The sequence below is a fragment of the Centropristis striata genome, chromosome 11, assembly GCF_030273125.1.
Source record: "Centropristis striata isolate RG_2023a ecotype Rhode Island chromosome 11, C.striata_1.0, whole genome shotgun sequence".
Taxonomy (NCBI): Eukaryota; Metazoa; Chordata; class Actinopteri; order Perciformes; family Serranidae; genus Centropristis; species Centropristis striata.
In genome coordinates, this window is record NC_081527.1 from 32293022 (window position 1) to 32305764 (window position 12743).

The following is a 12743-nucleotide window of genomic DNA, read 5'->3' on the forward strand; positions in this document are numbered from 1 at the left end:
CAATTAAATTAAAAATAATAAATACAACCCTGCCTAAGGATCAGTTAAAGCAGGAGATCAGATTAAAATGACCGACTCACTCATACCTGTTTTTTTTTCAATGCTTATTGTGCTTTGTCCCATTTGGTATCTGCTTCTGTAGAATCCAAAAGTTTTTCTGAATCGTCAGTAGCCGTGTTTCCATTAAAGACAAATCAAATTTTGAAGCGAAATGTTGAAATGTTGCATTAAAGAAAATGCAAATTAGGGAGGTTTCTATCAATATGTTCAGAGCGAATAAATAAAGCTGCATAAATGTATTTTGGTCAGAAGATGGCAGTGTAATGTATTACTGCAGGCTAATCCGTCAGTAAACAGGAGAAGAAGTAGAGATTGAGCAAGAAAGAAATAATTTTGAAAAAGGGTTGCTAATTGGACAACTTTGGCCAGTGATGAGAGAAAATAATAGTTTTTAGGAATTAGATTCAATCTGGCAATTTATAATTGTTCTTTCATGTCAGAGAGGAAACAGCTGATTAGTCATGTGAAATAAATGTTTCCATCTCCCATTTAGCACATTAACTATTTTCGAAAAAGACTAAACTCACCTCAAACAAGTGTTATAACTTTTATGTGCATTTTCGAACATATTTTTTCTCAGAATTTTGTCGTTTCCATCAAGCTTTACTCATGCAAATCTTCAAAATGCACAGAGAAATGTGTTGATGGAAACATGACTAGTCGAGAATGTGAATGGGAAATTAACTTACGTGACTGGAGACGGTCACTGTTGAGCTTATGGGCGGCCCTGTTGTCTAAAACTGGTTGCTTCTGCATGTCAACTGGCCCTTAGACTAACTGTTTTGTTTGGAAATCCAGTCTCACAATTTTCATTTGTTGGCTTTAATTCGCTATGAAAGTTTCCTATTGTTTTTCTTTTTTCTAATTTTATTATCCTTTTGGTCTTTGTCTGTTTATTGTGTTGTTTTATGGTTTCTATGGTTTTTGATTGCAGCACTTTGGTCAAGTGTTGTTTTTAAACACGCTTTATTTAATAAACTGGGATTGGATTCAGTTTCAGCAGCTGTCACAAAGATTAAACCTCGTTGCACGTTATCCTCGTTGACAACCAAACCCACAATGATACCAATCAACTTAACATGTCCCCAATATTTGGAAAAACACAAACCAGAACTGAGCTCTTTTGGGGGCTGACGTTTGAGTCATGATACATGTCTGTTTACACAGCATATAACTGGATTAAATGTCATCAGAGAAGATGTTTTTGCTACAATACTCTTAATTATTTCAAGAATTTTTTTTTTGGTAAAGCCATTTTTCCTGCCTGCGAGGAGAAATGTGACAGGCCTGTTCTGTGGCAACAAGGATTATATTAAAGTGGATCTGCTGTATGTGCAGAATGGTACTAAACCAGTAGGCGTCGCTGTTTCTCACTAATGAACAGCTGGACACGAGCTGAAAGGATGCAACGATAAGTGATAGTCTCAAGAGATTTATAAAGCATTCCTGATCGTGCTTATTTAATGTTTATATGTTTAAATATTTAGACAAAATACCAAAGTATGTTCACATGTTTTTGAGGAATAAAATAAGCTGTGTATTTGGGTTATCTTCTTCATACTTGGTGCTGGTATTTGCATCCATCTCCGCGTCCCACCTCTTGCTTCCAATTATCTCAGGGGGCTGGACCGGTCACCGGATAAAGACTTGTGATTGGCTGACCCAGGCTTCAATCCCAGGTTCGTCCTGTAGCCTCCTGTTGGCGGATTCAATCCACACCAGAAGTCAGAAAGTCAAAATTCACCAAGGGGACAGAAAAGGGGAAGGGTAAATTCATCCGGTAGTTCTGACTTCTCCTGCTTGGCTTCACAGAAAACAAGTGTGATTAGACTTTCTTTTATTGGGCGCGTTTCCTTTTTATGCGGTTTTGTTGTTAAAAAGGGAGGTTAATTGGACTTGAGGACTTGTTGGCTCCTTTCTCCGGTATTTCTACGCGCTGTGTCAGCCCAGCTGTTTGCGCACCTGAGTCCGCCGCACACTTTTGTGCAGCGTCAACATGACTTTCACGCATCTGAGCAGCTGAACTATCATGGTGACATTAGTGCTAACCGGTGGCATGCCCGCTGTGGTGAATCCTGCTAAATGCGCAATATTTCACTTTGGAATAAGCAGCGGAGTCCAGGTGTCATCAGGGAGAGCTGATGTGGCCGTTTGGAGGAGCGCACCACTCTGTGGGATTTGACAGAGCGCAGGAGTTTGGGATGCAAGAGAAACCTTAGAGAGACATTTCCCCCCTCAGCTACTTTTACCTGGATTGAACACGAGGAGCCATGGCCTCTCAGGTGGTGTGCGGGCTGGTCTTCAGGTTGCTGCTGCCACTGTGTCTTGCAGCTGGTGAGGTTTTTTCTTCTTTAATTCACACTTTTTAACATCCTGATTAACCTATAATGTTGTCTGTGCGCCATGTGCAATTGTGTGATCAAATAAACTAATAGTGCATCTGTTACTAAACCTATAAATTACTTTATTATTCTTAACTGTAACATTTAAGGAAAGCTGCACATTATGTTTAACATTGTGAGTCTGTTAATTGGCGAAATTCCACATTTTCACATAAACATGAGTGGCATTAAATCAAAATGTGAGGAATACTAGCACAAATCCGAAGTATTGAGTGTGCAAAAAATCTAATTTTGTGAGAATGTAATTGAGTTTTAGGATGATTTGTGATTGACCTCATGATGCTGGAGGTCACAGTTCATTTCTCATCACTGCTGAGGTCTGTGCCTTCTAAAAACTGAGTCTAAACAAAAGCAAAGGACAGAACACACCAGCTATTATATATAAAATATAAACCAGAGCACTGGTGCACCAGCACTGATCTTCACCTGGCTGTCACCTTTTATTGAATTTAAGGAAACAGCCGATAACAGAGCTCCCAGTAACTGCAGAAACAAATATATACTCGCATAAGTGCATGTGTTTTTTCTTTCAAAGTTTAAAATTATCAAATCACAAACCAGTTTATTCTTTTTAGAATAAAAACAAACTATTCTTTCTGTTGGGTTGCCTTTTTGGCTCAAACAGCTAATAAAATGGAAGTTAAACAGTTTTTTTTGTGTGTTTTAAAGCATTAGAAAGACATTTCTGTGGCTTTTTCTTGTGTGGTTTCTTACTTAATGTCTATTAATGACTCAATCAATCTTGTTATTGATTGTTTAGCAGCTGACTGGACATTTAGTCCATGCCTGTAGTGTTAATTAACACTTATACTGCCTTTATAGTGTTACATGTCTTGCATTATTTCACATTCCTTTGAGTTTAAGTCAGCGGTGGAGTTTTTTGGCTTGTTTACATCATTTGTAACTTTGTTAATAAAACCGCTCCACACAGATTAGTTATTGTTGCTGCATTAGTAAATGTTTTGTTTGATTCACTCTTTTGCTATGCTAGATTTAGCCGATGACTCACAGTCAAAGCTGTCAGTTTATTTGGATTTAAGAGTGAGTTTTAGCAGCTTTATGCAGACTGGAAAACCCTCAGATATTCTGAGTTTCACTGAAGAAGCAGGCCCACGTTAAAACACTGATTGTATAGATGAAGCTCGGGGCATGATCACACCTTGTGGACTCTATTAAATGCAGTTTACTTTGTGTTTTAAGCTGTAATTCTGTGGTAGGCCGCAAGTGAAAAATGATTAGCGTCAAGCTGCCTCTGAGGTTCCACTGTGGTAAGACTTATGAGGCCGGGGTACTTTTAAAGCTAACAGCATGCTTTCTATAGATAAGACCCACTCAGTACCACCATAATGCATCACTTGACAGCCCGACGGCCCCTTTATTTCCAAAAGCAATTGTGAGGCCATGCATTGTCTCCATTAATTCGTGGAAAGTCGTTTTAACAGTATGAATTAATAATGCGGCTGCGAGGGAGGGAAGAATTGCCTTTCCCTTTTATCGTAAACATACCTTTAATATTTTATGTTTTTTCAAAGTGCAAATGAGCACTTGTCATTCACTGCAGCTCTGCACAGAAACTTGACAGGGTAGAGGAAATGTAAAGTGGAAAGAAGGGTAGATGTACGGTCAACGCATGAAAGAAGGTTTTTCTGCCGTAAGCATCACTGTTTCTGTCAGACAGTCAGAGATCTCGTCTTAATTAAAGCTCAATCGATCTGGTGTAAATCAATACCCATCAACCCATCATCTATTGTTTTTTTCTTGATTATGTAACACTTGTGGCCGGGAGATAATTTTAGGTTTCGTTTCTTTTCTGTCTCTTGTTTTGGTCCACATTTTAGCCACAAGATAGGGTTTAAAAAGTATATCTCTTTAGGCCTCTCACTGCTGAATAAACAGAGAGGAACCACAGATGTTATCTGACTCCAAACACATACATTACCCTTCCTGCATATGTTCTGTAGTGTAATATATGTTGCACACGATCGCTTCTCCTCGTGAAAGACTTGTCTGCTGACGTTACATCGTCTGTGTTTCCTGCTGGCCATCTGACAGCACCTCTATTGAAAAGCACAGAACTGCTGGGCCCATGTGTACACAGTCTTCTCACACACACACACACACACACACACACACATACATTTGCACACACAGCTACAGTTTAGCTGATCAAACAGACCTCTGTTTATGTGTTTACTGGCAGAGTGTGAACATGATTATGAGCATGGACTTTTACCAAGTGTCTCATTTGGTAACAAACTTGCGGTGTGAAAGTAAAGGCGGAGATGCAGGTCAGATGTGTGGAGCAGGTTGCAGCAGAGGCACCATGATGTTTTAGGTTTTAATATCAACTTAAGAAGACAAAATTTATAAGTGCGTACAGAACAGTTTTCTATAGATGCTGATATTTTGTGTCACAAGTCTTGAGGTAGATGGAGAAGAGTTGGTGGTATAAAAGTGTTACCTTTATTATTACTTTACAATAATTGGAACTAAAAAGTGGAACTGGAGTGGAAATTGACTCTTTCTATGTGGATTGTGTACTGATTTTGCACTGATATGACCATACAAAGGTACACAAAAGATTTCTTACTTAAACATATTGCTTTCTTAAATATAACATCATACATTGACAACTATATCACTATCTTTGGAGATATATTCCTCCACGTTTCTCACTGTTCTATGTTACTTTTCAGTCATCTTTAAGTGATAGAGGTAGAGACATTAAATACGTGATGATGACACCATTTCTAAATTAACCCAAGCAGCTTTTTCTGCATTATAATTGTAAAAATGTATGTTGTTGCATATCAGACAGTACAGACTTTTTTGTGACCTGCAAATATCGGCTGATATATCGGTCTTTTAATATCTTTAATTAATGTAAATTGTAGTTTAATTTTGTCATAACAAACTTTTTAAATATCTAAGCAGGTAGCAACAAAACCACTCAACCAGAACTACATTAAAATCTGTGTAAATCAAGCAGAAAGAGAAAAGTTGCCTCTGAAAATGTGGCAGAAATTTAGTTCAGGTTAAATTTTTATCATTTAGAGAAAAACAAGCTTTTTGACTTCAGCTATATATTTTTTGGGTTCTGCCATCAGATGTGTGACTAGGGTGTGGCATATGTGTCCTAATAAGACTTTTACATTTTGAAGAAGGCCTAAGGGGTTGAAATGTCAATAAATTAATAAAGTGTGAGTGTGTGACACTTTCTTCTTACTTTAACCTCACTACAAACCTTGGTGTGTGTTTATGTGTGTGGTAATCTATTATTTAGCTATAGGCTAATCTTACCATTGTTTATCCTGAAAAGAATTAGGAAAAGCTGTCAAATGTGCTCCAAAAGAAATGGAAAATCAGTGGTAAAAAATCAAGACAAATAAAACCTTATATGAAGGGTTTTCAGGTTGTTTTAGCCATAATTTTAATAGTGATAGGTGGTTCATTCGAACTTTTCAGACATTTCAGTCCGTAAAACAATCAGGAGCGTAACTGTGCACACAAAAAATGTTAAAGAGGTTTGAAAAAAAATGTTATAAACATTGAAAAGAAGTGAGAAATGGACAATGTTACATTTAAAGTATAAGAATTGAGAGACATGAAAAAGAGAGTTGTAGGAAAATTCACAATTTTAAGAAAATGTTTGATAAAGAACTTTGAGATTAGTCATCTAAAATAAACTAACCACACTGTTCATTTTTGGCTGTTTGATAGCTCTACAGAAAGCTAGCTGGCTAATATATCAAAGCTACAGCCGTTTATTCAGTTACTGTTATTTTCTATTAAAGATGAAAGGTTGCATGAGCGAAATATAAAATACTTTTGCTTAACTCAGTACACTTGAATTATTTCTAAAACAGCCTAAGTTGTTCTGGTGTGACAAGAAGCTTATGCTAGCTAATGTTAGCTTAGTTAATGTGAGCAAACCTTAGTTGACTTTTCTTTTCTTGTGCTTTTGTTGCAAACATTTATACTACTGTAGCTTTTCACCATTACACAGAAATGCTACATGGCTAAAAATGCTATGCGATAACGTTCACATCACATTGGCGTTAGTTAGTTAGCTAGTAGATAGCTAGCATTTAATACTTGCTTTATCTATTAATCAGGTGACAGAAAATGATGATTTTTTTATCATTTAAATGTATTTTTTAGGCAAAAAAGTCAAATATTCAAAGCTTTTTTAACTCTTCTTTGATAGTAAACTTTCAATCAGCTGAAACAATGATTATACATAGTTTTCCCCTCGAATGTGAATATTTTCTATTTTTCTTTTTGCACTCAAGGAAAAGTGGGATTCGTACATTGCATTGCATTGTTCCCAGCAAACAATGTAATGGCTAGTAGTTTAATGTTTTTTGAGAATTTCAGTCTGGACGATTTGACAACATTGCCATTAGCCTTGTTTTTGAATTTTCACCTATTTGGCAAAGCTACTCAATTAGAAAAGCTTAAAACAGAAGAACTGTAAGGCCAAAATGCATGTATGCACATAGCTTAAACACCTAACTAACCTAACCTAACTAAATCAGTTCAAACATGGCTAAAAAAGAAAGTTATTTTGGCCCTTATCTATAATAAGTCATATTTGAATAACTCTGTTGTGTTTAAAACTTGGACAATATGCAACACAACATATCTTCTAAATCTTGTTACCTGTACTACACCTGTATGAAATTACAGAATTACCCAGAAATACAGAGGCCTACTTGTATGGGAGTGAGGGATTACTGTGTTTTTTGGTGTTACTGTGTTCCTGAACTTCTCCAGAACTATAGAATATTATATTATATTATATTAGAGTATTATTAAAGAGTTATGGACTAACTATATACAGTACCAGCTTGGATTTGCAGAAGATGAGGCAAATAGAGACACCAACTTGTACTCTGGAAACTTGTACTTTTTACAGTTTGATTATATTTTATATAATAAAGTGTAGTCAAGAAAATAATCAGTGGATTAATAATGAAAGAAGACTTCAGTTGAAGCCCTGAATGAAACAAGCGTTCCGTGAGGATGTGTTATTTTATCTGAAGAGCTTATTTTTTACCCAGTAAGCCGTTTCTGTTTGTTAAAATCAGTTTGTATCCTGGATGTGACATCCATCAACCACTTAGTTTCAAGTTTCTGATGAAAACAGAGCAGCTCTGCACAGAAGTGGTATAGACTTGATGTGGTGTGCTCTTTATTACGTTCTTCAGAGGGGTTTAAATTCCTCTGTTATCGCTCAGTGCTCGGCCTGGCCAGGCACCGCACCACCTTATCTTCTATCATGACATTTATGTTTTTTGGGCCCAAACTCTGCAGTCAGTTGGCTTCGAAGACTGGCCCGCTTCTCTTGTGTTTAGGCTTTGTGTGGCTGTAATAATAGCTTTTACTGGGAGAGACAAAAGCCTGATTCAGACTAAATGGGGAGTTTTTGCAGTAATCTGATGTCTGAAAACAACGGCAGTTTATTTTCATTCCCTGTGTAAAAATCCTCAGATGGTGAGTCATAGAGTGAGGCAAATGGTCAGGAAGACTGCGGTCAAGTGTCTGCAGGCCAGCAGTGGGAGCAGAGCCATGCAGATACAGTCAGATTATCTGTACAGATACACACGGACTCCTTTAGATTTGTAACTCTGAGCAGATGAATAACAGCAGCAGTAAGGTTCAGGCTACCAGCTGGGGTGGTTATGGAGCTTATTTAATGCTGCATTTAGCAAAGATAAAGTGGGTGTGGATATAAACAATGCAGTGTAAGACAAAAATTAAACATTGTGACGCATTTGCCCTAGAGGCTTTGTGGAAGAGGTTCGAAAAGGAAATAACAAACAATTTCAAAGTGCTTTTTTAATGTTGCCACTGGTGGTTGGACTGTCTGGCATATCAAGCAGTCTACATACTTGAAACTTAATCACATAATCTACACATGTCAGCGGTTTTCTCAAAGATGACAGGCCCCCCATAATATTATTAACTTTTGTTAGTTTTCATCGCTCTGTATCTGCGCACAGAGAAAACCAGGAGGTTTACTTACTGTCGAGCTCCAGCAAGGGAGAAGTCAGAGCCAAGTCAAATGTCAATGAATAGGTCCATTGAGTGCTCAAAGATAAATAAAAGCACCATTTTCAGCAGTTAAGTGTAATTTTTTCAGTAGTTCAAGACCAGTAGCTGCCCAGACGGGCCGATCTCCGTGACTGTAACTCACGCAGCTGACCTGGTTGTAAACTTTGTGCTTGTTGATTTAACCGCGAAGAGAAATTTGGGAGGTCAGACTGTGTGTCCACATTTTGTACAGGGTTACTGTGTACTTCCCTCCTGAAAATGTTCAAAGAAACTTAAGATGGAAGGGAGCTTATCACATACTTTATGTGAACCTGAAAAACTGTGGGTTGTAAATGTTGTAAGAAATGCTATTTGAGCTGATTTACAGCTATAAAAAATAAAAATCAGCATGTGTTTGATGCAAAGGCTTCAGAGGTAAAATGGGTGAGTGTTTGCATCAGTGTGGTTCATTTTGGACGTGTTAATTGACGTTCAGGCAGCAGGTTATGAGAGCCGTTTAACTGGTAAAAGCCCCCAATCAGGTCAGTCTGACTCTGGGAAATAAGGTGCATGACAAATCAATACGTCAATAAATGGTTTTTGGAAGTCACGTTTGCACTTAAGTGTTTTAACTTTCATCATGAGCTCAAAAGACTTCCTTCATGTGCCTCCACGGGGTTTGTATGTACTGTGTGTGTGTGTGTGTGTGTGTGTGTGTGTGTGTGTGTGTGGGTGGGGGGTGGGGGGGTAGTATTCGGGAAAGGGTGAGTGTGTGGAGTTACATAATTCAGTGTTGTGTAGTGACACATCCTAAAAACTGAAACACAGCAATAATGATTATTTTGTTGGTTAAACTGGTAATTTTTTTTAATTTGAAGATATGTCTTGATGGTTTGGGCATACAATTAACATATTAAGGTGAAATAAAAATAAGAGCAAAATAATGCAACAGTAAAAATTTACATTATATATATATATACAAATAAAATAAATAAAAATGTATTATATATAGAGACTAATATATATATATGTATTATATATATATATGTATTATATAATATAGTAAAAATAATATATATATATATATATAGATAAACAATAAAAATATGAAGAAAAAAATGGAAAAAATATACACAATATACTTAGAATACAAGAGCTGTACAGTTTACAGTATAAAAAATATTAATGAAGAGTTGTGCAAAAGTGCACAAGATAAAAAAATAATAATTTAATTTCCAAAATAGTTTCTAATTAATCATTTGATGAATCAACTAATCATAGCTCTAAAGGGAAAAAAATGTTTGTGTTTGTTTCAGTGTCTTTTATTCTTCTCAAAAATCAGCGTTGGTCATAAATACAAAAATTACAGTGTGAAAAAATGTTGAAAAGTGGTTAATCAACATTATCGTCAAATCTTATTTTTGTTTTCGATCAAAAAGACTAAAACATTTTTAGACACATTTCACACTCTTCACTCTCCATGTGGCTGTGTGTCCTTTAATGTTTAGGCAACCAAAAGTTGTTTTCCTGTCCAAACTCAGAGGTCCATCATGTGTTTTCAGGACATCTGGTGCGTGACACCACTCCATTGCAAAACTCTTTGCTCTTCTTTTTTTTTTCATAAAAAGGGATCCAGTTTCAATAATGCCCACAGTCCATGAAATGCTTTGAGATTGTTGCAAAGTGAATATCACATGTGATATAAAGCTGTTCTTCATGAGGCTCCGTGCAGCAGGCAGAGACAGAGTCAGTTAATTCTCTCTCTTAACACCCAAGGGTTACCGGGTGGTTATTGTACTTCAAAACAAACGTCAATTCCCCGAATGAATGACTGAATTAAGCTTGAGCTCTTTTTGTGATGCAGGCCAGATGAACAGATAATGAGGCTTGTGAGTGTAAAGTTTGGTTCGAGGAATGTTCTGGCTTTTTATGACTACGAGCAGCTTTTCTACATCAGGAACATTTTTAATGAGTTTCACCACATGTTTCTCTCAAATCAATGACAACTTCTGATCAGGCAGCTTGTAACCGCTGCCAGCTTCTTATCCACTGTTACGTAATGCACACAAAGCATAAAGACACTGCTGAATCAGTGGTGTTGATTTGTGTTTAAAGTGGATTTGCTGTTAAATCTGCCATGTGTGTCTTTGTTTCTGCAGCTTGCCTGTTCAGGTACAACGCCCTGTCCTTCATCTACCTCATCTATCTCCTGCTTCTCCCACTCTTCGCAGAGCCCACAAGCACAACAATGCAAGGTAAGGTCACAGCCTAACTCTCTTTTGATACTTCACACGTTTGATGGCTTTGGCTTCTCGCATCGCCTGGAGAATTCCGACTGTTTCCCCAAAAAGCCAGTTTGAATTGCAATATTGTTCTCTGTAATGTAAACCAGCCCTTCTCCAGGGGACTTGAGTTTCCTTGAGATGAGGATGGATCTGGCACACGGTTCAGCCCATGAAAGGTAATATCGGTTAGTGCGGGCAAGAGTCCATCTGTAATAATAAAAATGATCCACGGTGAGCCAGATCTGCGATAGAAAGACGCGATCCATCAGGGGCCAGATCTAACGTCCGCCTGATGAGAAGTTACATTTCAGGCTTGGTTTATTTGCTCAAATATAGTTGATAAAATTACTGAATGCACAAGCTATGCTGTTTGGGAAAAGAAACCCAAAACAGCCTGTAAAATATCCTTCAGAGGAAAAAAAGAAAAGAAAATTGAGATGAGGGCTGTTTTTGATAATGGCTTACCTCTTCAATTATCGAAGGGGGATATAAAAGTTGCTCCTAAGGCTCCACTGATTCCTTAGATGGGTTTTATTTTGTAATACCATGATCTGCGTGCATATGACAAGTGTTATTAGTTAATTCAGCCGACGTGAAGGTTGCTACTTAATCACTTTGGTATTTCGGTCTAGAAAAGAGTTCAGAAAATGAAAAACATTCTTAAAGTTGGTGAGCTTGCTTCCACATTGTCCTTAGACAGTTGCTTGACCTCTAAAAAAATGTAAATCACTCTGAGGCTGAGCGTTATGAGCCTGAGGTGACTCTTCTCCTTACGGGTGATGAATGTGGGATTGTGGTCAACAACTTCAGCCGTGCCTTTATGCACTCCATTCACCGCAAAACACCACACACAATATGGGTTTCTGTAGGAGACCACATGCAGTGTTTAATAATACATAAACCCATATTGGTGGAGGAAACAACTTCCAGTCCGACAGCCGTCTGTGCTCGTCTCCAGCTGAAATAACAATCAGGAAGTAAAGGAGGAAGAGAGGAGGAGGAGAGGAGGGAGCAGAGAAAGTGGACCACTTACACTCATCAATAGTTAAAGAGAAAAGTCTTCTAGTAAAGCTCAATGTTCATGGATCTGATGGCTGTTGCCTTCAAACATAGGGCAACACATGGCAGTTAAAGCTTTTTTTTAATAAATATGAAAAGTTTCCTGTATTATTTGGCTTTTTTCTCTCCAAAATGTAAAGGGTTCTTCTTTGGCTCTTGTTGCAGTGTTTCATCAAGTTTCATGAAAATCAGGCCAGAAGCTTTTCTCTAATCCTGCTGACAAACAAACTGATCCGATAACATAACCTCCTCGGCTAAGAAAAAATGGACATTTGTCTCAAGTGAACAGCTGAATACAGAGTAATAATTATAAAATATATAATTATAATTTTACACCACTAGTATTCTTTAAAAGATAAAACAAGTGAAATAAACTAGAAAAATGCTCCCAGTAGAGTGCAGATCTCTGCCATGAGGCAAACTCCATTCAGAAAACAAGCATTTTAAAAGTTGTTTGCTTATCATCATGCAGAAAGATCTGAAAAAGCATGAATTTAGACTTTTTCACATCTGCATCATGTATTTCGGTATTTCGATATTTCGGCATCATTTTGATCCATTTATAGGAATTAAATCAATTAATATTACGTACATACTTATGTAGTAGTGATATACAAACAGTCTCCGACCGGTCTCGAACCACGAACCTCTTGCGTCAGGCGCTGGGGGCGGGGTTATCGTGACCAACAAGACCAACTAAAATGTGCATCATTCATTCTATTTGATCTGTTTAACTGCAGTGTCATTGATACAAGGTAGAGCAGCACAAACGTCTTGTGCTAGTCTTTGGTCAAGTTTGGATGCCAATGTTGAGCAACATGTGACGATGTAGTCCACCATTGTTGTTGTTATTATGCTTCAAGTTGGTGCTAGTGATTCTCGGAAAGCTGAGACATATACA

At 37.4% G+C, this 12743-nt stretch overlaps 1 protein-coding gene across 1 annotated transcript in view; it reads left to right on the top strand.

The window, feature by feature from the left end:
• Positions 1-1858: 1858 nt before the first annotated feature.
• Positions 1859-12743, top strand: part of LOC131980442 (piezo-type mechanosensitive ion channel component 2) — a 108898-nt gene continuing 98013 nt past the window's right edge. The window contains exons 1-2 of the mRNA XM_059344684.1: positions 1859-2394; positions 10658-10753. Coding sequence (XP_059200667.1) covers positions 2331-2394; positions 10658-10753 — 160 coding nt within the window. The 5' untranslated portion in view covers positions 1859-2330. The remainder of the gene's footprint in view (positions 2395-10657; positions 10754-12743) is intronic.